The 23,956-nt window shown below is 37.3% G+C and overlaps 1 protein-coding gene across 1 annotated transcript in view; it reads right to left on the reverse strand.

Annotated features, from left to right (window-relative positions):
* Nucleotides 1–23,729, reverse strand: part of USP12 (ubiquitin specific peptidase 12) — a 39,999-nt gene extending 16,270 nt beyond the window's left edge. The window contains exons 1-5 of the mRNA XM_054390920.1: nt 23,349–23,729; nt 21,449–21,514; nt 12,363–12,443; nt 5,831–6,044; nt 1,497–1,723 (exon numbers count right to left, since the gene is read on the reverse strand). Of these exons, the coding sequence (XP_054246895.1) occupies nt 1,497–1,723; nt 5,831–6,044; nt 12,363–12,443; nt 21,449–21,514; nt 23,349–23,729 (969 nt within the window). The remainder of the gene's footprint in view (nt 1–1,496; nt 1,724–5,830; nt 6,045–12,362; nt 12,444–21,448; nt 21,515–23,348) is intronic.
* Between the last annotated feature and the right edge of the window lie 227 nt (nt 23,730–23,956).

The raw sequence follows: 23,956 nt of genomic DNA on the forward strand, positions 1-23,956 counted from the left end.
TTTGACCCAATATAATTTCTTATTTTTCACTGTAGCAGTACTGTGCACACCTAGCCATTTCAAATTTATTCTTGATGAAGTCAACTACATTATTTTCTGGTTTACTGTTATTTTTTCCTTAAATTTTGAGAAAAATCTGTAAAACAAATATACTTCTAGATAATTTTTAATCAACTGGTCACAAAAACTTGTAATATTCATTTCATCAGACTGTCTCTGTTAAAGAAGGGAGAAAGCATCCTAACAGGGAATCATATTAAAAGCACATAAGAAAACTTAGAATATTTTTTGTAACTTATTCTCTTTACAGCGTGGCTTGACCCACAACACAAATCTTTGTCAAAGAATTGTATCTCCATTCCCTATATTCCACTGCCCATACCTGGACTGAGGATAAATCTTTGGTCAGTTAATTTTTGTGTCTTAAAGATGGACTAATAAGACAGTGTGTCCTCAAAAGAAGCTGAGCATATCAGCATTAAAAATATATATATGAAAGATTGTTATCTAGATCAAAATCCTGACAACAATAATGCACTATGCCAAAGTGGGGAAAGATAATGATATTTGTCATGTTCAAAGACTAAGCTAAATTCATGTTTCAAGAAATAAAAATACCAGCTCATGAACTAAAAGAGAAGCAATTGACAGTTACCATGAAATCGTAATTAGGGAGGGGAAATCTACCAGGAACAGAAATATAGTAGCTAGAAATCAGCACCTAAATTATTCAAAATACCATCATCTACTGAAATCTAGAAACCTACTTTCTTTGAAACAAAAGAGAGGTAGGTATGTTCTTGAAGACAGAAAATTACAGGTGAAAGATCCAGGTTTAATCGTATTAATTCCTCCTTTCCAACGTCATGCTGAAATATGTGCATATCTAATTAAGGATAATAGGTATAAAGATCCATACAAAAAAAAAAGTCATTTAGCTTTTTACAGCATCTAAGGCATGGATCATGACAGAATTATTGAAATTTTCATACTGTGGTGCTTTTTCTCTTTCTCTAGCAGGTAAATTCAATTATAAGTTTTTCTGAAAAATATAAAATTCTCTTATTGTAGAACTATTTAGAACACAAAATTAGCATAGCTTAGTCAAAGAAGGAGCTTATTTCTCATAGTATAATGCTAGAAGAATGCCTCTCCACAGACATCTAGGAAAGGATTACTTTTCCTGCACAGTAAGTTATGTTCTTTGAGAATCTCAGTCTACTGTCTCAGTGCCAAAAGTCAATCATAGCATATTGATTTCAGTGGCTTTAAATTTAAAAAGTAGTAATCAGTGGAAACAGATGCAGAGTATTTATGGAACGTATCACTAAGCAAGACCTATTAAGACATTAAATTTGAGAAGAACTTCACATCCACAAGTAGTAGGCTTCATTAGTCTTAGGAATACATCAATTGATAAATGAGTCAAATAAATAATCAAACATGAAGTTCTGAAACCCCGAAGAATTAGTTTTACAAAGTATATACAGACTTACAGTTTCACATGTAAGACATCTGGTTTCATTAGTTAATGTTCCCTGAAAGATTTCATGAACCCAGGTTGGGTCTGGTGGGCTGTTATTTTCATTGTCAATATTGCCATTCAGTAGGCGACCGTTTTGCTTCTCTTGTTTTCTTTCCTCTTGCAAGATATCCGCAATTGTATTTAATAGGTAGTTCAAGAATTCGTGTGCATCTTGCTGCATGTAGTTATCAAAAAGCTCTATGAGAAAAAACAAAGGAAAACTTTTTACTTAATCAGTTAGTGCTATACTACAAAAAGGGTTTTAAAAGAAGTTAAATTTCAAAGCCAGTGTTTTAATTCACGTCTTGAAGTGTTCATGACAGCATACACAACACACCAACCCAAAAACATGTATTTCGTGAACTAAGCCAAAAATATAGGGGGTGAGAAGAGAGGAAGGAAAGTCAGCTTACATTCACAGAAATCTCTCAGCTGATTAGAATTAACTGGAGTGAACCATTCTACAAGAAAACAAGGGCATGATTCAACTACCTATACACAGGATGAAAACTTGAAATGTTCACCCCATTCAGCCTCCAGATGTCAATCCACAATGATGTGGATCTCCTACAGAGGTAATGCTATTTCTACCGAGCTTCTGTCAATATCTTGGACAACACAGGGTACCTCAAATGGCATTAGATGCTGGTATTCTCCAGAAATGAACTGAGAATTTGTTTCATTTGCTATATGCTCTGATGCAAGAAGAACATGAACAATAAATGCTCAAAACATTGTTTTATTTTCACTTTTAGGATTTTAAGTCCACTACTTCTCTGTCACAAATGCAATGTCATCAAGATTAGCAATGAAAATTAAAACCAAAACCTGCTTTTTTTAAAATAACCTATTTTCTTTCTCAAAGCTCTTTAAGTAAAGTAGCATTTGCAGAAGCCACATCAAATTAGCCTGAAGTTCTAGGCACAACAGGAGCAAACAGGCTTCAAGTACTAAATTGATTTGCCTTTCAATATCTGGAGATTGTTTCTGGAGATTGGCATACACGGCACCTTTGTTACTGGTGAACTTGTTGGATAGATAATAATGGATGCACTATGATTCTTGCTTCATGTCCTTAGTTTGTCAACATTTCTAAGCTTAATAGTTTTAGGATTAATTCAGTGGAAGGGGAATAGTTTCTCTGACAGATTTCTGATGTACAGCAATGATACAGATTGAAGCACATGGTTGAACACTCTTCTGTACAAGTCTATTACTTTCTTGTTTATGTTCAAATTGTTACCACCCTGAAAACATAACTTATTGCAACCTGGACATCACCCTGAAAAAATCTCTACTGCTACAAACTGGAACATGCTGCCCAAAGAGGTGGTGGAAGCCCCATCCCTGGAAGTTTTTAAGACCAGGCTGGATGTGGCTCTGGGCAACCTGATCTAGTGGAAAGTATATGTGCCCATGGCAGGGGGGGTTAGAACTAGATGATCCTTGAGGTCCCTTCCAACCCTGACAATTCTGTGAAACCCTCACATTAGAATGGGACTAAAAAAAAGGTAAAGGCATTGAATTGGATTTATTAATAGTTCTTTCTCTGACTAGGAATTGTTACAAGGAAATTTATATTCCAATTTAAAAAGCATTCTCTATCACTAGCTAGTATCATACAAGCATTTTAATGTGAATTCCTTCAATTAATTATAACCTGCAATTTGCTTGTAGTCCAAGAACATGCCAAGAGACTGGCCTTCAGTGGAGGGATAGCTCTCACAACTGGAAAGATGAACGAAAAAGATACTTAGTGAAGCTTAAGTTTTAAAGTGCACGCAAGGACTACATGGAAGCTTTCGTATCATTCACATGATGGCATCCAGGAGTAAATTTCAAACAGGAAGGAGGAAAAAAAAAAAAGAAACAGTTGTTAGCAAAGTAGGGTGAATTTGATGCTAATCTAGATAATTTGGAAAAGTTAAGTAGTGCATTAGGTTAGCCAAGAGTATGAACCAAGTAGTTTATTTAATGAACACTATTTTTGAGAAGTAAGAATAAGTTCAACTCTGAATCTAGCAACCTGTAAGGTCTTTATTTAAACAAGTAAATCAAGGTGGAACAAAAGCCCCGAGGTAAAACACTTCAGAGGTTCTTTGTGGCATTCCGTCACATCCCTCTCAGGGCTATTTACCCAGTCATAGAATCACAGAATGGTCTGGCTTGGAAGGGACTTCCGAAGGCCATCTACTCTCACCTCCCCACAGTCAGCACGGGCATCCTCAACTAGATCAGGTTGCCCAGGGCCTCGTCAAGCCTCACCCTGAATATCTCCAGGAAAGGGGCCTCAACCACTGCCCTGGGCAGCTTGCTCCAGTATTCCACCACCCTCATAGTAAAGAACTTCTTCCTAACATCCAATCTAAATCTGCCCTTCTCTAGTTTGAAGCCATTGCCCCTTGTCCTGTCACTGCAGGCCTTTGTAAACAGTCTCTCTCCATCCTTCCTGTAGGCCCCCTTTAGGTACTGGAAGGTTGCTATTAGGTCTCCCTGGAGCCTCCTCCAGGCCCAGCTTTCTTGGCCTGTCCTTGTAGCAGAGGTGCTCCAACCCCCAGACCATTTTCGTGGCCCTCCTCTGGACCTGCTCCATCAGATCCATGTCCTTCCAGTCAGTAAATTAGCATGAAGCACAACAGAATGGAACTTATATATTGTTCATTTTATAAGTAGAATAAATTTAAGCAAACATAACAGTATACGTTCAGATGACTTCCAGCCAGAAGCTGCTTCCCAACCAGTTAAGCTTTAAGGTTATTATTCATAATACATATATGTTGTATTCAGATGCTGAGAATAAAAATGTAATAGCAGCATTGCAGTCCGGAATACATTAAATTATGTTCTCAGTCATCACCCTGGCATAGCTAGATACTGACTGGAACAGCATCTAGATAGGTGTTGCATACCTACTTGATTCTTTAACTAACTCTTCTTTAAAGCTCAAAATTATATACCTTTACAATAAGTGCTTATTGGCATGTATGATGTTCATGTAATTGCTGCCTGAACATGTAGCCATTTATTTGTAGAAAAGGTGAGAACATCATCTTTAGAAGAGACCCAAAAAGCCAAGGAGAGTTCAGCTTTCACATCCAACTTCTCTAATGAAGATTCTCCAACTGCCACCTTCTGCTTAGAATTTTAGTGTTATGACACAACTAAACATTAAAAAGAACACATTCCAAAAAGAACTTAATGGCTCCTGTGGTTTACTTTGTGCTTTCCATTTGAACCATTCTCCACATTTTAGTTACCATTCACTGACATAACGAACTATATCTGTAAATGCATCAACATATAAGCATATGTATTCTTCCCAAAGAAGTGAATGACAGTTTTCTGTTCTGCACAGGTGAGAAACTGTACATTACCTGAAAGGTTTTTGTCTTACAATATTATGACAACTCATAATATATCTTTGCTGGAAAGATCATTTCAAATTAGGAATGTCAATATTTTATTTCTTGTTTTTACTACAGAGATGGTTGTCATAACATTCAAACACATTTTTAGTCTGCATATACTGTCTTGGAGAGATTACAACAATATGAACATGTCTATTGCAGCAGTGTTAAATATGGTAGCTCATAGCTTATTTAAAACTCGTGGCTATTTTTTTAGAAAAAACTTATGTTTTTATAAATGCGTATCCAAATTCAGTAGCGGACTACAATTTTTCATTTGCATTTGAACATCAAATTATTTTCTAAAACATTTTGACCAATGAAACCTGCAGACAAGAAACACCAAATGTTAAAAATCTCTGGAAATCTCTTGAAATTTAGGATATCAATTGCATGTTTAAAAAGTAGCAAAAACTACTTGGTAATTTTAAAATTCATTGATCCTTTAAAAGGTAGGTGAAGCTAAATATTGCCTAAATCCTACATTAATTTTAAAACGTGTATTTTTAAGATAGATTCTTGCAGAAAAAGTCTTAACATCCTTTCTCCACACCCATATTGGAAGACTGATCCTGCACTCAGAGAGTAATGTTTTTTTGAACACAGAACAAAAATTTTACAGTGAAAAATACAATTCACAGAGAGGCAAAATTAGCAAGCAATGTCATAAGCAAACACTGATAATACACTTGATTCCACATTAAGAGAGACAAACATTCTCTCCCAAAACGGGTCTAGGGTTACATCCTTACTGTAGGGTCACCTGTTCTTTAAACTGCAGCACAAAGAACACATTCTATGTGTAACAATTACGTAGGCATTCCACCATGTCAACCTCAAATTAAATCAAATTGATGTTATTATTATTATGCAAGGAAAAAAAAAAAAAGAAAATTACCATTTTCTTTTCGTAATCTTGTTATAAATTTCTTGGGAGGTATTACTCCAACTTTTTTCTTCTGAGTGGCTATACTGTAGAAGAGATCAGCTAAGCATGTAAGCAGATTTTCCTTTTTTCTTGGTTGACTCTTGTATGCTAAGACTTTGTCTCGAAATGGTCGACAGAAGTAAAGTGCCTGAAGAACTGAATTGCAGTAGCACGTATTCCCGAACTACAAAATAAGAGAGATCTATTAGCTTGCATTTTGTTACTGTAGAGAGGTAAAATTAAATCCAAAGTAAAACAGAATGCACAAACAGGGGTAAATTTTCTTCAAGTCATTTCTTCTTGACTTTAAGATAATGAAGCATTATTTCTGTTTTGCAAAGGATTCATAGGTATATTTGTCTTAGTTTAAAGAGCAGACAGAAATAATTTTACTCCCAAAAGAAGTAAAATAAAGATGCCCTCATTGAATTGGAGATAAATACAGAATTATATTCAAAAATATACAGGAAAATACAGAATACATGAATCCTTAACACCTAATACATATACAGGATACATGAAAAAAAACCAAAAACCTTCCCCCAGCCAGACTAAACCACAAATCTCAGTGCTGCTTTTCTCCCTGCTCCTGTTGCCTCCCTTCCATTAGGCCTAAGCAGACCAAGATTGCACAGGGAAAATTAGTCAGGCGTCTGAAGGCCACAAACAGGCGTAGTCCCATATTGTTACCAGATAAGGGACTGCCTCCAAAGAGCCAAAAGGAGGGAGAAAAGAGACCGAGTTGGCCTTGTTGCCAGTTTATAAAGACATAGCAGGATTATGGGAGTGAATAACAAAATTACAATCTTCTAGTCCATCTCCAGACCTTTCTGGTCCTCCTGGAGGAATCAACTCTGTTTTTTTTTTTTCCTTAAAGGCCTCAAACTACCACAATATTGTATGTAAATGCACGAAAAAAAAATAGGTAAATTTGAACAATGCTATATAATTTTGTTCCACTAGTGAAATTCAATTTATTAGTAATATTTCACACTTATGTGGCTTAAAATGTTCAAACACCACTAATGTCACAGCTCCCAAAATATTCCCAAGTAAAAATATCTTCTCACATACTTCAGAAATTGAATTCTTGAAAAAAACTTGCTAGTTGTGATCAAACTTAGAAATAACTGCTTTGATCTGCTCCTAAAGTTCAGTTCTCATTTCAGGGAAACAGGATTGCCACTTGCTAGTTTTTTTAAAATACTAAAACATGCCTTGTTCAGGCACATGTGTTTAGGCACAGGGGGTAGTTTCACGTCAAGACTGAAAGCAAAAGAATGCACAATTTAGACACGCATAATTTCAAGGAGTCAGACACTGAATGGGGCAGTTAGAAAAGCATCCATAGCACCTTTTTTTACCAGGACACTGAGATGCTCCCTCTTCCCCAGATTCCTTCCAGCCCTTAGCACTAGAGTCTTGTGATCACTGATGCCGCCTCCAGCTCACTCCAACATGGCAAAGAAATATAAACTGGGTACAGAGTGGGTTGAGAGCAGCCCTGAAGAGAAGGCCTTGGGGGTTTTAATAGATGAGAAGGTCAATGTGAGCCAGCAGTGCGCTCATGAAGCCCAGAAGGCCAACCGTATCCTCGGATGCATCAGGAGAAATATGGCCAGCAGATCAAGAGAGTTGATTCTCCCCCTCTACTCTGCTCTTGTGAGACCCCCACCTTGAATATTTTATCCAGTTCTGTTTGTTGTCCCCACCATAAGAGGGACATAGATCTGTTGGAACAAGCCCAAAGGAGGTCCACAAAGATGATCCAGGGACTGGAACACCTCTACTGTGAGGATAGACTAAGGGAACCAGGATGGTTCAGCCTCAAGAAGACTCTGGGGGGACCTTGCCTGAAAGGAACCTACAGGAAGGCTGGAAAGGGACTTTTTACAAGTGTCCACCGATAAGACAAGGGGAAATGGATTTAAATTGAAGGAGAACAGGTTTAGATTGGATCTTCAGAAGAAATTCTTCAGTAGGAGGGTGGTGAGACTTGGAATGGATCTTCCAGAGAGGTTATGGATGCCCCCTCCCTGGAAATGTTCAAGGCCAGGTTGGATGGGGCCTTGGGTAACCTGGACTACCTGAGAGGTGTCCTTGCCCACAGCATGGAGGTTTGATTAAATGATCTCTAAGGTCTCTTCCAGCCTAGGCCATCCTATGATTCTATGAAACCTCCCCCATCACTTCTGTGAAGGCATCATGAGCTGTCAGTGGATATAGTCACTCTAATTTTATGCTGCTCTCCTCCAATGAAACCTATTATCTAACACTGAAAGCGTAAGAAAAATCTTCATAAGGCCTCTAGCATGTAATCCAACCTCGAAGCTGCAGTCATTCAACCTGCAAATGGAGCACATACCCACATCCACTACACACATTCTGTATAATGTGAAAATAACGTTCATATTTACTTTATATAAAAATACAGTATCATGTATGAATAGCAAGTTTTAAGACTGTAATGTGATGAGGAGAGTGTTATATAGGAACAAGAGATATACAGCATTTAGAGATATTTTAAGAGCAGGATCTTTCAATATAGAACAACAACAAAAAGTTTTTACATCTTAGGAATAACAGAGAAGAGACTTCTTTTTGCTCTCTAATTGCAATGACAAACAAGAGCACTATGCAATTTAATCACAAAACTTTAAAGTGTTTTCCTTTATTTTAAATTAATAATACAAGAAGAACTACTTTCTAAATACCCAACACACACACAAAGGATGACTAAAATGTATATTTTTAACAAGATATTAAGAAGTCTTAATATCTCTGTATTAAAAAGTGAGAAAATTATTTTTATTTAAGCTAGGGAAATGCTTATATTAACTTTGTGGTCCAAATCAAGTAAGTCAATGAACTTAGGAGGAAAATCAGTGCTTTTTTCCTTAAAGGAAGCAGGTGAAATTACACTGCTGTTCATGTCAAAACATTCAATATTGTAAGCTATTTGTGAGTTTAGAATTAGAAACAGTCATACAGAGAACTACATTAAAATGTTTAGAAAGTTATTTAAAATAAACCACATGGGAAAAACGCTATATTTTCTAAAAGTGTCAAAAGATGAAAGGACAGCAAATTAGAAATCTCATAACATTCCAATTTTAAAAAGGAACAGTCTGATGATTAATTAGAGTGGCAAACATGCAGTGAGAGATCGCCAAAATATGAAGCAACAGAAAACTCAGAACAGCTAACAAAATTCAGTTCATTTAGTACGTATGTACTAAATGTACCTGTGGGCAGGAAATAAAAGCAAGCTTAATCATAAAAGTGTTTCTTCAAGCAAATTCAGAAAGTCAGTAAGCAATGGAAGATAGTTTGAAAACAAACAAATGACAAACATTTTCATTGGTTCACATTTCTTTTCTATCTCAAACATGAATCTTTATTATTTCAAAATTTAAAATATTTAAAAAAAAAGTTTCCAATCATTTGTGGATGTTTATAGACAAAGCAAAAAAGGGGATATGTTACAATAAATGCTGGTCTTACCATCATTATTACCTTAATTCCTATCTCTCATTCAATTGCAGTAATACACCCCTTATTTAGAGGACACCCAAGACCTTGTTCCCATGTCCCTACCCACCTACTGAACACCAATACTTCACTTTCTATTTCTGCTTCTTCAGCGCTCTGCTCTTCTGCCAACCTGGCCAGCATACACCTTCCTCTCCCCTCACCTTACAGTTAGCACTGCCTCAGAAACACGTTTGCCAAAAGATGCAAGCACTGCACTGTCTAATTAAATGCTTGTGAAGTCTGCCACAAAATAATGGTAGAAGATGGTAAGAAAGACCAGTAATTTGTAATTTGTATCTTAAACTGGCAGCCAGGATAGTTGGCACAAAATCACCACATGCTCCCTAAGGCTTGGCTGTTGAACCACAGATCCAAAAACATTAACAAGAGACCTGCAAGAACTTAGATCTGCTTAGAACACTGACTTTATGCAGCACTAGAGTTCCTCTCAGCTCAAATAAACCAGCAGCTCTGACAACTTTTATTTGTTGCACTGGATCACACCAGTAACTAGGATTTCTCCAAAATACACAGATCCATTGCAAGACACTAAATAACCAAACTTTCTCCTTTAGAAGTCTAATAAGCTGCTGAAGAGATACCAGAATAGCTCCTACAAATTTAAAAATGCTCATTATTTCACACTCATTGGATAAAGTTTAATTTGTGAAGCATGTAGATTTGAATAGTTTGCACTACTGCACTGTAGGGGTAAGAACAAGTCAGATTTGCTGTTCCCGATTGTCCATGGGACATCATATTACTATCATTTTCATCTTACCACATATCTTAAATATTTCCTGCTGATTTAGTGCATCAGTAGGAAATATTTAAGTAGGAATCCTTTCATGTCTAAGCTGAATTTTCCATTTAGAGCTTTTATTGATAGAATCAAACATCCCATCAACCATCTGGTCTTCCATATACTTTCCATAAATGCCCTTTTTAAATTCTTTTACCTCTGAAATAATTTTTCCAGCACATCCTCTGAACAATCCCTAGAGTCCATTAGAAAGCTGAAGAAAAGATAAGATACCCCTTCTGCCACCTTTTACAGTACCTCCCGACAAACTCTGCATTTACCATGGACAGATCTCCACTTCAGAATTGTCATCTTCATCTGAAATCCTGTCCAGCATTCCAGGCACATCAAATGGCTAGCTATCATGCAGTGAGAAAAGAGCTATTGATTTCTACATTATCTCCATTTTTTCCATTACTCTGGACAAAGTTAGGACAAACAAAATCAATAAACAAACTAGAAAAAATTAGCAGTAAACGCTAATGAACCTCTAAGGGCTTCACTTCTTTTAATTGCTATAAAACAATTAGAGAAATCCATGAAGGCAAAATCTGTGATTTCTATCACTTCTTAGTATAATAGCACCCTTAAAAAAATAGATTAGATAATAAATTAATTACCATTAGCTCTGTCATTCTTCCTGAATAGCCATTGGCCACAGTTTGCTTATGCAGAGGTCACTACCTTTCCTTTTCCTCACAGATTTAAATTCTGCAAGCTTGTTACACATACTGTGTTAGTAAAAATCGTCTGCAGAACAAATCTGAAAACCATTCATGCTACAAAGGGACTCAATTTCCTTAGCTAACCATGGCACCTGAAACACACAGCACCGGCATGCCATGGTAAATGGATTCCATTACATCTATTTGTTATGTCTCAAAGAATTTAGGTCCATGAAACTTTACTGTTTAAAGCCAAATTAAGCAACATTCCTATATTACACAGAAAATTAAGAGCACTCTGAGATATCTCAGCTGCCTGACTCTTGTATGTATGGTTTGAAAGTGATGACTCCCCTCAAATCTCCCTCTCCTTCTGGGCTACAGAAAGCCAGAATTTGTTGATATTCATTACATATTTAGGAAGACTGTCCTTTATTGAAACTTTTCTTAAGGGGACAAAATATGTAAAACTTAAGATTAAGGGTACAATATCATTTTACTGTTAAATCTTAAATTCTCCCTGGACTTAGACAAGAAATTAGGGAAACAAGTTATCTGTGAACCTAATAACCGATCTGAGAAAAGAACAGCTTTGATGGAAAACTTCAGATCTGCTAGAGAATGAACACCAAACATTAACAGCTAAACTAACATATTTCCTTTTTTCCGATAAAAATCATGTAATTTTGAAGGTACCTAAACTTTCATGAGAAAGAAAAAAAAATACTACTCTACATCATGGCATTTGAGATGCATGTAAGTCAGTTTATCAGTAAGTGTTTACTGACTACATGGTTCAAGATTCTGCAATCCAAGTATAGACTATGTCAGTGCTAAGAACCTGGAGGCAGAGACATATGTTATAGCAGCTGACTAGCACTAGAACTAATTAGTTTCATTAAGAAAGCTCCTGTTAAACCAGCTTGGTTTAAGTATGTGCTTTCTGAAGCCCCAATAAAGAAAATAATATTTAATTTCAGAGCAATGCAATCTCTAACAAGATAGACTTCTTGTGGGTAATACCAGATATTAAAATTTAAATTACTCCTTAAAACTAATGATGGAATTAAACAATTCAATATATTTTTCCCACCACTGTTTCCTCTTTGGGCACAGTATTTTTAAAAATCCTAATGCAAATAGCAGATGTGAACATATCATCACAGTCATTCAGATTTTTTTTTCTTTTACTGTATTTATTTACTTAGATTGGCATATTATGAAAAGCAGGCTACATATTTTAAACAGCTTATTTTTTAAGACTTTTACATTTTAATAGCCAGAAAGTTATTTTTAAAATGCCCTATAATTACTAAAATGAAATCAAGTGTTAAATAAACAGTTCCCTTTTGACAATTATTTCAGAGGCATATTTCAACAAATACACTGAATATTGAACCACATTTCAATGATTTTATATTCAATTACTACATCTTTCAGTGTTTTAATTGTTCACTTACTTGCAGTCTTGTAATTCAAAGCAACAAGTCATGAAACTTACATTAACCAAACCGAAGTAGTGCTCATTGACTGGAAATTGTTCTGGACCGATCTCTTTCTCCAAAGCAGAGGCATTGGCGCCCTAGAAAAAAACAAAAGCAGTAAAGGGTTAGTGTTGCAATTATGTACACACTGGAGAAAAAAAAAAAAAAAGTTTTTGTGGTAAGGAAAAATGACCAAAATCAACCATAAGACTTGGCTTTCTAAAATTACATTACACTGAAGCTCTCTAGTCAGGAGGGAGGAAAACAAAACTAAATGACAGACTAAATACTGAAACAGATGAAACATTTTCCTGTCTGTATCCTGAAGGGAGGTGGTAGAGGGGGCAGAAAGTGGAGTTGGTGACACAGCTCAACAATAATACAAGGTGCATTAACCAAACTTGTTTAGTTAGTCTATTGCTTAAGCTTGTAGGCAGGATAGTATCAGCCACAAATGCAGAAAAATCAGTCCTTTAAATTCTAGCTTTAATTGCACTCTCAGGATGTTTAGATTGTCCACAAAAAGCATTTCACACAGGTCTTAAAGCAGAAAGCAAGTCTTCTGCCCTGCAACTTACATACCTAAAGAACCTAACACTCTTCCTCCATGTCGTAAGTTTAGCCAATTGGATCTGCAGATGAATATTCAATACCATGCTGACATCATGCCAGTTTTAAAATGAAAGTGCTGGCTGCAACAAAGCATCATGGAGCTTATAGTTCAGACTGTAACACGAGGCTTCCTGTTTCTGGTTGCTGCTTCTGGTTTATGTTGGGGGGGTTGGTCCTTTTGGCTGTGCTCTTTGGGAAGGTGGGTCATTTTATCCCTGGCTTCTGCTGCTGCTTGTGCCTTTGCTGTGCTTTTCTGTAAACAGGCTAACTAACTGTACAATGTATTATTTTCACTAAACTCCTTATCTCTTTGCATTACTTTCCCTCCTGATCTTTGTGGGGGGGGCTTGCTTGTGAGAGCAGGCTATCTTAAACCAGCACACCACAAGAAAATTCTGTCAACAAAATCCAAAATACCTTAGATATATGTGTTTCCAAATACATTACGTTCAAAATTATTTTAAAATTATATCATTTTCATATATTTTCATGAAATTACACCTTTTTTATAGTCTGTATTTATTTTCACAGTGGATCTGTGTCAAAATGTATCAAAATGTGCAAAATTAAAATGAAACTCCACTGTGCGGTATCTGCCGTGACATGATTGTGGTACTGCAGAACTTAAGGGTAGTTACACAGTCTAGCTTAGCAGTTCTGAAACTTGAAACATGTGAAGGCCCATTAGGAGGTAACAACTTTAACTAGAACAGAGCAAAAGACAGCACAACTCCACACTTAAGAGAGCACAGCTCCACTCTACTCACAACATGGCCCCAGCTGCTTTTTGCATCAGTCATCTCCTCTGCCATTATCTGGTATGATAAAACCTCTCCTTGACCAGAGATTTGGCTGCAGGGCTTACTACTTCAGAAACTGTTCTCAAATGGTGATGGTGGTGGTAAGGAGAAGGACTATAAACCCTCACTTAAGATTAAAGCACTCCACGACTTCTGAATATTTAGTTTTGTAGCCTTATTAAATACACCCACAAGCTCTGGCAAGGTAGATATTATATTTATAAATAAACAAGGAGAAAAGGAACCATGGAGGCCTTTTATCCTATTGTTAAAATCCCAACTTCTTCAAAAATACATAAATCCAAGAGCAGGTTTTTAGGAAATTCTTTCTCTTTTGGAAGCTAGGGTGGAGTACCTACCGTAGTCTCTCTTTGGAAGGAAGAATAATATAATAACTTTGACGCTGTGTTTTCTAGCACGATAAAGATTCTGACTTGGCAATAAGAAAGACATGCTAAGATAATCCAATACTGTTATGGTTTTCTGATTATTTAAGGTTGTTTCATTCAAGGCTTAGACTATCACATGCTTTCAAAGCACAGCATTATCTATCTTTCAACACAGTTGTTTATGAATGTTTCATTACTACAAACCAGCATGGATGTTTTACACCAATATAAAAAACCCTCAAGCTATTTAAGACTTCCCTCTACAGCTCTCGTTTTGTCTGTCATATAGCATGTTATTCCTCCTCCTAAAGTAATCATTTATACTGTGTACAGCGTGTTGGTTGCATAGAGCAAAAAGCACAGTATGCAGCAGGGCCTTGAATAAGCATGCTGAAATGCATGTTCATATCTGACCTATAAAAGCTATTTTTAAAACCTAACTAGCCCTTGCCACAAAATGTTTCCCATTCATTATTACAGCATGTATCAACAGTCCCATGCAAATACAGGCGTGAAAGGGAAGCACTGTGACAATAGCAGCTATTATGGTACCATATTATCTTTTGGACAAGACAGCAGAGGTTTAAGGGAAAAGTTAAGTCTTGACTTTCCATCAGCTTAAAGAGACTTACTGGGCTTGGGATCTAGAGCTGAAAGATTTTGGTCTGTGGTGTATGTTGCAGAGTACGGAATTTCTTCCTCTGCCACTTAACTGGGATGTGGGAAGATCTCAAAATTAATCTCTTTTTTGCGGGCTCACCTGAACAACACATACAATAGGTGCTCAGTTCCCACACAGCAACTTGACTTTGACGTTGTGCAGGGGACAGAAAAGAACACCATCAACTTTGGTTAGTTATCCACCTCCAGTTCTCCAAACCCTTCTAAGCAGAAGCACACAAGATCATTACCCCAAAGTGGAAAGGAACAGAGACACAAGTCCAAAAAAGTGAGTATTGCAATAGTACTGGCATTTACCATTTTTTGCATTATGTTAAAATAAAACCTATACATCACCAAACACTGCCTTACGTTACACTCCTTCCAGCACACAGGCATGTAGAAGAAGTATGTCTCATATTTAACCAATATATGTTTTCAAAGTGGGAAGGATCTTGATCAGCTAAGGTGTGTAGAGAAGAAAACAATATGAAAACAACATTCAGCTTTTATTTGTTATTGAAAATGATCCTGGAAACAATGCTAAAGCATCAATCATAAAAGAATGCTCATTAGGTATCGTGAAAGCGTAAAGCAGAACTACTGTACACTTCATTCTGTGCTTAAACTGATACAACATAAATAACGAGTGAACTTAGTTTAACCGTGTTCAAATCAGTTGAACATTTATTATCTCCCCACCAAGCTAAAGAAAAAGCTTAGATGCCAATTTTTAATGAAGGGATAAGAATCCATGCTTAGCATGGAAGGCCCTTAAGTTTCTCAACTTTTATTTTCAAAAGGGCTTGAGGTTTCTATAAATAAAACATTTATTTGGTTGATGTTAAATGTATTAATTTCACTTTAGTTGAATCAAAGTCCAGAAAATACAGTGGAAGAATAAAGTGTAGTACAATTGAATTTTCCCATTTTTTAACTTTTACAGCTATATATTCTCCCAAAGTTCTAACATAAATTAAAAACACCACGGTATTATGCATTTCAATGGAAAATGGAAGACAATTAAAGTGCAGACATATGATGGGGGGTTTGTTTAGTTTTTCATTTGCTAAAGCAATAATATCATTAAATGCCATTTCTGGTTTTATTATTGCCTTTTCTCATTGTCTTAGAGGTCACACTATTGTGGTGCTACATCATACTAGTACCCCTAAAACCAGCTAAGGTATGGATAAGCTAACTGAAGCCAACCTGTAAAGCAAATCAGCTGGTGCTTATGATCTGACATACACACTTTGGGTTTCAGAGAGGTTTTGCCATATTATTTCTAGACTGGCTCTGTGACTGAACACCAAGCTGCAGCTGAAATATGTTGCTCAGTTTAGTGTCCTCCAAAAGAAATCCAATTTGTGCCATTCTAAGACCACCACTGCAAGATGCAAAGTACAGTAAATTGGGATGCCTAGGAGAATCACTTCAGAACTGCACACACCTTACCTAAAGCAGTAAGGAAAATGTACCTGGCACTCATTTAAAGAAGAAAAAAAAAAAAAGGAAAAAAAAGCCACCCTACATTAACAATACTGCTTAAAACCAAGTAATCAGCAGGTAAAGAACCGTAGTTTTAGCGTCTTGCCTTTTTGTTATCATCCAACCTAGTAGGCAGGATTCATAACAAACCTAATGTGCTTTGAAGATTACGCTGGTGTTCGTCTTACTGGGGTGAGATCTATCTGGGCAGGTTTGATCTACCCCTTTCTAGAATAAACATCAGTTGATAACTTGTTAGGTGATCTTTTCAGTAGTTTGCTATAACAGCTTTATTGAGTTGTAAATTTCCTGACTAAAACAAAAAAGGTCACCTTTAAAAGAAATTTACCTTACAACATACATTTGTCAAAACTCTGAAGATTCATTTCCCCCTTCACACATGCACTATGCTAAATCCTTCCCTGCAATGCTCTCCACCTACCTCAAAAATGCAAGTAACAATGAAGACTCACATAACACAGGTTTAAAATATGACCTCAGCTATAGGGAAGTGAACAACAATAACAAAAAACCTGCAACAGAACTTTTCTTCTTCCTAGTAACAGAAAATCATAACAAGTAAAAGGAAAACCCAGTAACCAGGAATAGCAATGTTTTCATGAACAAAAAACCCTGAACATTATGAGTGCAAAATTAACTGTGTATAATTTGCAAAAATAAATCTCAGTATAGATACATTTATTTACTAGTTGTTGTGGGTTGAGGGCTTTTTATTTTTGCCATTTATTGCAGGTCTCATCCTTGACTGTGCCACTAGTCAAGGTATACAGAATTTCATAGATTAAACTAATCAATGAACTGTGACTGATGGAGTCTTGCATTAAAGAAGAAATACATAATTCTGCTCTTCCAGTTATGTTTTCTCTGAATACGTGAATTCATATTTTTCCATGCATTTATATGCATCAGGATTAAGAGCAAACAGAATAGCTATATTAAATCAATTTATGCAAATTGTTTTGACTGTAATCAAAATGGAAAAGCATTTCTTTTGATACTGTTTCTAGCCTAGGACGCAGAAGTGAATTATACTGAGTGGGATCCAATAATACTCATTGTTCATTTATTTGAAAAAGAACACAAATTTGTTATATGCAAATATATAATCTATGAAATATTTGAACAGTTTCACTTCGTATTTTTAAAATACTCACAATTATTGTTATTTTCTTAACTAATTAGTTTAAGGCATAGCCCTGCATGTTCTAATCATGTGCAGCTAAGACAAAACAGTTACTACTGACTACAAAGCAAAACCTTCTCTGCCTACGCTATGCCTACCAAACCCATTTTTTTTAAACCCACTTACTTTACACAACTTATTTCCCTTCACAGCAACTAGATATAGTCATACTTCCTTCTGTTTTTGATACTGACGTCAAAGATAAATTACTCTCACATATGAAGCTGAATCTGAGAATTAGGCCCCTGGGCTTGGCTCTTTCATGGAATAGATCTTTAGAACATGAAAAGATGTAATGATGCTTCTACAGTTCTTCCTCAGTCGCTGCCAGACGTGAAATGGACTTTGTCTACTTCTCCCAATACAGACTGCAATCATATTGCTAAAAAATAAAACACTGCCAACAATCTAAGTTATATACAGTTATAGCGTGCAATTCCAGAAAACTCCTGGGGTGACGTGTTCACAGTATCAGGTGCCTTTGCTTTAGTTTCCTCCAATTGAATGGATTTTCAACAGCATCAGCACAACACATGCATAATGACACTTACTAAGTGGGGTCCCAAAAGATCAAAACTATTATTTTCAAAGACTTTTAGTTAAAATACACTAGCAGACAAGATAGGAAGTCCGTGAGGTATATTTAAAAGAGGATCTGGGGTGACCTTCAAAATCTTTCAATGCCTAAAAAATACTGACAGTTATAAGCATTATAGTAATCTTTTACAAAAATCAGACTTACCATATCGTTCAAAAAAGGGAAGGAGCAGAACACATTTAGTTGATCACTTGAAAAACTGCACAGTGTGGTGCATTTTACACGCTTTTTTAATCCACAAAAGTCCTTTTTCATAAAAACAAGCATGTGGCTTTTATAATTTCTCATTTTCATGAAATTATAAAAAGAATTTGTTTATGAAAAATTGTCAAAATGTTTCTTAGTTCTGGTGCATTTATGTTAATACACCATTCTGGTTCTCAGCTACAAAAAGATTGAGACTATTCTTCTTTTCCTCAACTGAAAGGTTAGACAGACTATTAAAATAAATCATTTTTTAAAAAGCATTTAACTTTAGCAAACTTCCTAAGCTAGGGAAACAAAAGTTACTCCCTATACAGAGCTTTTATATCCTCAACTGAAAGAACCTTCCAACAAATATGAAAGAGAATCCTAGACAATATCAGTTAATGGACAGATCCTTTAACCACATTTTTACAGGATCATTCCTAGAAGTGTTAATGCAAATTACCTGGTCAGTTATATAAAGACTATATAAATGACCAACTAAATGCTCAAGCTTTTAGGATGAAAAGCTAATCATCTTTTCATGTCTAGCAATAGGATCAGCTATTTCCACTGACACAGGTAAAAATATCTATCAGCATGATTAGAGACTACGATGAATATATAGATACACACATAAGGGCAAAAAGGGGGGGAAATAATTATATAATTGAAATTACACAACTAAGCAATATATCAACTAAATAATTCTCTGTGTTGGTATAAATACTGCTTTATAGCTGTAAAACTTCAGAAATTTTTGTGTCATGTCTCATATTTGGCATTTATTTTACATCAGAATTATATTTATATTTTGATGTAAACCGACAACAATTTTTTCTAAATTAATTAGTATACCAAGTAGTGTCATAAACCCAGCAAAATGTATAGGCTTTTCTTATATTACCATACTATAGCATCTTATATCGACAAAAATTATTACAAACACCAAATACATGTTTGAATCTTAGTGTCATATTTATCCAGAAATATTCTCCTTGTAAGAACTCCCACAGATGAACGAACCTTCCGACTGTGGTTTAAGTTCTTACTACAACTAAGTAAACAACTATCTCGACAAAATTTAATGTGCTTGCAACAGAACTACTACAACACAACATGTGCCTAAACACTCCAGTCCACTGATAAGGCAGCTTCAGGTCATGATGCCAAAGTGAAATGCTGTGGCTGAGACACAGCACATGTTCCTTCTTGCCAACCTTGCTACATGAGCATGTCAGACAGAAGGACAAAGGAATACCATAACACTGCCATTTTCTCTATGTTATTTTAGTCCTCTCCTCCTCTGCTCTCTTTTCTATCACCTCTTCACTTTGGAGGTCTTTTTTTCCACAACTCTTCTGTTCTTGCTGCAACCTTCAATTCTCACTTGTTCCAGCATGAGTCTTCTGTACTCAGATTCCCCGTGGAATCTGTTAGCCTGATCATCAATTAATGTTTAAGTATTAGAATCTGTGCTTCAGGAGACAGTGCAATTAGAAGGAACAGGAGTGAGTATATCATAGCCATTTCTGGCTGACTGCTAAGTCTGGCAAACATCAATTTACCTTAAGTGCAGATTTCACAATCAGTTTGAAAACCCTATTATAAACAAATAATTCCTTAAGCAGTAATGACCACATCACCCTTGCCAAATGTGACTGAAAATGGGCAAAAGGGTACAGATGACAGTACCCTTACGCAGAAGACTGGCAGGAAAAGGACAATAGCCAACTATTCAGTGACTCTGAAAGTCTTCTTTCAAAAACAAAACAAAATTTTGGATTCTAAGATATGCAGACTCATGATGTCATAGCTTGCTGTTACATCATACAATCAACAGCTAGCTACAAATTATTATTTTATTTCAGTGTTGGGGTCTATATCGATCACTGATGACATTAGGTGACACTGACCCTGTATTTAAGATGCTAAACTGGCAAAGAAGGGAACACCTAGATAAATCTCTGAAATCTGAAGGAAATACTTTCATGTATAATGCTACAGCTTCACAATTACCATAGCTTTTAAAATTCATTAAACTTTTGCAGGTTGTGCTAACATAATCCAACCGTTCCTAGAAGAAATGCTGAAAAACAAGTACTACTACCATTACAACTTCCTTTTGTGTGTCTGAGACTGACATATTTGAGGCTTTTTCTAGCTTTTAGGATATAAAAATAATTATTATCTCCTCTTTGCTTCAGCTACTATAAGACTTGATACCTCTCAACTGGTGGCAAGTGTTTGCTGGATGTTAGACAACAGAAGTGAGACAGAGGTACTACATTCAATCTCTGTTTTACAGTGAGTACAGCTTGGGGCACATCTTCATTGCAATTAGCACAGGTTACTTTACCACTTTTCACCCATGCATAAAAAACCCCATATAATTCAGTCATGTAAGACTTCGACTGCAATTTAATGCATGGATGAGGGTAAGAGACCAAGAGACCAAATGGTTTTGCTTTTACTGCAAAAACATTTATTTTAAAAAATAAAATTAAAAAAAGACCACACCTTTTAACCTGATCTGTTTTGCAATAGTGGCTAACCACTCAAGGGCAAAGATATTTTCCAGTGCTTTTCCACAATATACAGCCTTAATTAACCCTTAATTAAGACTTAGTACAGCATGAGGAACCATGGGAGTGGTGATGCAAAGCAAAGAAGTCCAAGGAAGCTGAAAGAGGATACAACATAGGAGACTCTACTACAGGAAGAGCTCTCTCTTCACTGTTATGGACACCAGAGTATAGATCAATGGACTAATGAAGTATACAAAAGAACCTACTCTCTGTAGACAGAATGTGCTCTTGTAAGATCATCTCAAAAGGCACTGTGGTTAACAAACTAAAAATACTGGATATCACCCTTCACTGTACCCACACAATCTGCCAATACTGTAAAATGTAATGTATTGCTTTCTAATATTCAGAACTTGAACAAGGGTTAAGATGCATAAAATATAAGTGAGTCAGCAGAAGGCCAGTTTGAATTTGGAACCCAAGAAATCATGAAATGCAGGACTGTGATTAGAAGAGCTTCTTTAACATAGTTCCAGACTGCTCTGTTACAGATTTTGAGTGTACATGCACGTTAGACTTGCATAGGCACAAACTGTCTCTTGACAAAAATTGCCTGTTAGTGGTTTTGCATTAACCAAACACAAGAAAAGAAGCAATAACCTGAGAGTTCTTGAAAGAGGCATAGGGAAAAGCAAGAAAAACTTGTAAGAATGTTTAGGAAGTTGTCTAGCAGTTTACCAAACTGGGTACCAAGTGGGTTGGCACAAAGCAGAATTTCCAGAAAAAAAAACTAAGAACAACACAACAGTATTACTCAGCAATTATACAGCTGCTTTCTGGTTTTGCAATATATATGTTTAAACATGAGTATATGACTCTCATTAAAATTAAAAAGATCTGCCTTACCATACCACATTGGTCTAAACAACTCCACAGTAAATGCCAAGTGCTTCATCACACTATTTTTACTGAAATATTTTTATGCAATATCTTACATTATCTATTAAGCATTGAAAAAACTTTTACAGCAGATATCTTATGCCAGGTGTCCCATCTCACAGTACTACGAAAGCTCATGCATCAGAAAGGCAAAGGAAAAATCTTATGCCTGGAGTTTATCCATCTCAGTGCACACAATTACGATTGGGCAGATAATACCTAATTGTCTTCAGAATTTCAGCTTCATAGATATAGACATTTTAGTTAATCATAAGAAGATTTCCAGTTGAAAAAAAATTTCAGGATTGACCAAAATGTCAGTGACATAATGTCATTTCTAGTAAGCATGCATACCGAATAATCTTAAACTAGCTGCCTGGCCACTCCAAGACCTACAGTTTCTATGCTGTCCAGAAGCTGAAGTGGGGCCCCATACCGGACCTAAATCAAAAGGCCAGCACTGCATTTACGTTGACACAAAGGCATATGGTCAGCTGTGGGTGTTAAGACGTTAGATAGAATTGCAACAAAATGAGATTGTCCCAGCTCAGGATCAATCACACTGACTCCTCAATGGTCTAGAGAATGGAAACTCCTGAAATACTCCTGGCCCACAACATTTGGCCACATAAAGCTCTCAGTATACCACTCATGAATTCAAGAAGAGAGAATTCCCAAATTCAAACAAAAAGATACAATCTGATCAACAATCTTCTGAGCAATCTCACCCTATAGGCTTACAGACATTCATTTTATATTCTCATAGGCCATCTCCAAAATGTGTGTTTGAGATAGTAAAATCTCTCTGCAGCAAGATTTATGAAAACCATAAATCAGTTTCCAGTAATATACGAAGTAAGCATTTCCCACCGTTTGATGTTACATGGGATTATAATCCAAATTCAGCAAATTAACAAACTAATTGCCGAAGTGCATTTTTCCCCTTAACCATCTCTTCCCTTGAAACCTTGAAAACACGAGAATAAGAATTTTAATTTGGCCACGGACAGAAAAGAGCACAAATGAAAGACCTTCAGCTACAAACCATCAGCACATCTCGTTCATGTCAAGTAGTAAATTCTACTAATGGGTTATTTTCTTCCTTAAATTCAGTATTCTTCCATCAGTGACTCTACTGAGCCCCCCACCCCTCTTTAAACAAACCGCAGAGAGCATTAACACATCTGTGCATCTGCTTATAGCTATAATTTATCAAGAGAGAAATGAAAAAGCAATCACTGGAAGAAGCCTCGTATCACAACCTGGATCGATGCAAACAAGTACAATTACATGCCAACGCGTGGAGCGTGCTTGGCTGAACACATCACGAGGGATGCTAAACACTTTTCCGGGTAACCAGAGGAGCACCCGACCGCCAACAGGCAAGGCAATTACAGCCCTGCCACCCGAGTCAAGTATTCGGAGAGCTGGGGACAATTACGAACTGTATCGGCAGAAGGAGGGTGCTTCTAGAAACCCTGCCCTAAAAACAACACACCTGCAACAAGCAAACCCGAACTCGAAGCAATGTCCTAAAGCTCTCCCTCTCAGGTTTCAGCACGTTTCGGGGAAAAGCTGGGCTCCGTAACCCCGTACTTCTATCCCACTGACAGTCAGGATTCTCCCCTCGCCCCCAGCCCAATCCAACTCAATCCTATCAGCGTCCGCATCAAGGTTGATTCTCCCAAAGCCGATTAACCCGATTCCCACCCACGGCAGCGCTCCCGAGCCAGGGACGCCTCCCCGCCACCCCGTCACCCTGTCCCCCCGCCGCCACACCATCCACCGCCGGCCGCTACGCAAACCCAGCCTCCCCCGCCGCCCGCCTCTCGCACGCCTTCCCACAGCCCCTTCCACTGCCCCGAGTCCCGGTCCCCGGGGAGCCGGTGGGGCTGGAGAGTGCCGCCCCGGCCCAAGCCCCTCACTCACCATGGTACAGATAGAGGCGATTTTGGAGACTGTCATTAGGATTTCCATCCGCCCAGCGCCATCTTCCGCCCAATCACAGCACCGAGCGGAGGGGAGCCGGGCTGGGCCGGGCGGGAGTAGGAGGGGAAGGGACGGAAGGGCAAGCGACGGGGGCAGCCCCCACCTCCCCCGCCGCGGGACGCGCGCGCCCCCCGCAACGGTCGGGCGCGCGGTTCCCACCTGGCGCCAGAGGCTCGCTCCCTATCTCCCCGCGCGCCGCCAGCACTCCGCGAGCC

This window comes from Indicator indicator, chromosome 1, assembly GCF_027791375.1.
Source record: "Indicator indicator isolate 239-I01 chromosome 1, UM_Iind_1.1, whole genome shotgun sequence".
NCBI classification, from domain to species: Eukaryota; Metazoa; Chordata; class Aves; order Piciformes; family Indicatoridae; genus Indicator; species Indicator indicator.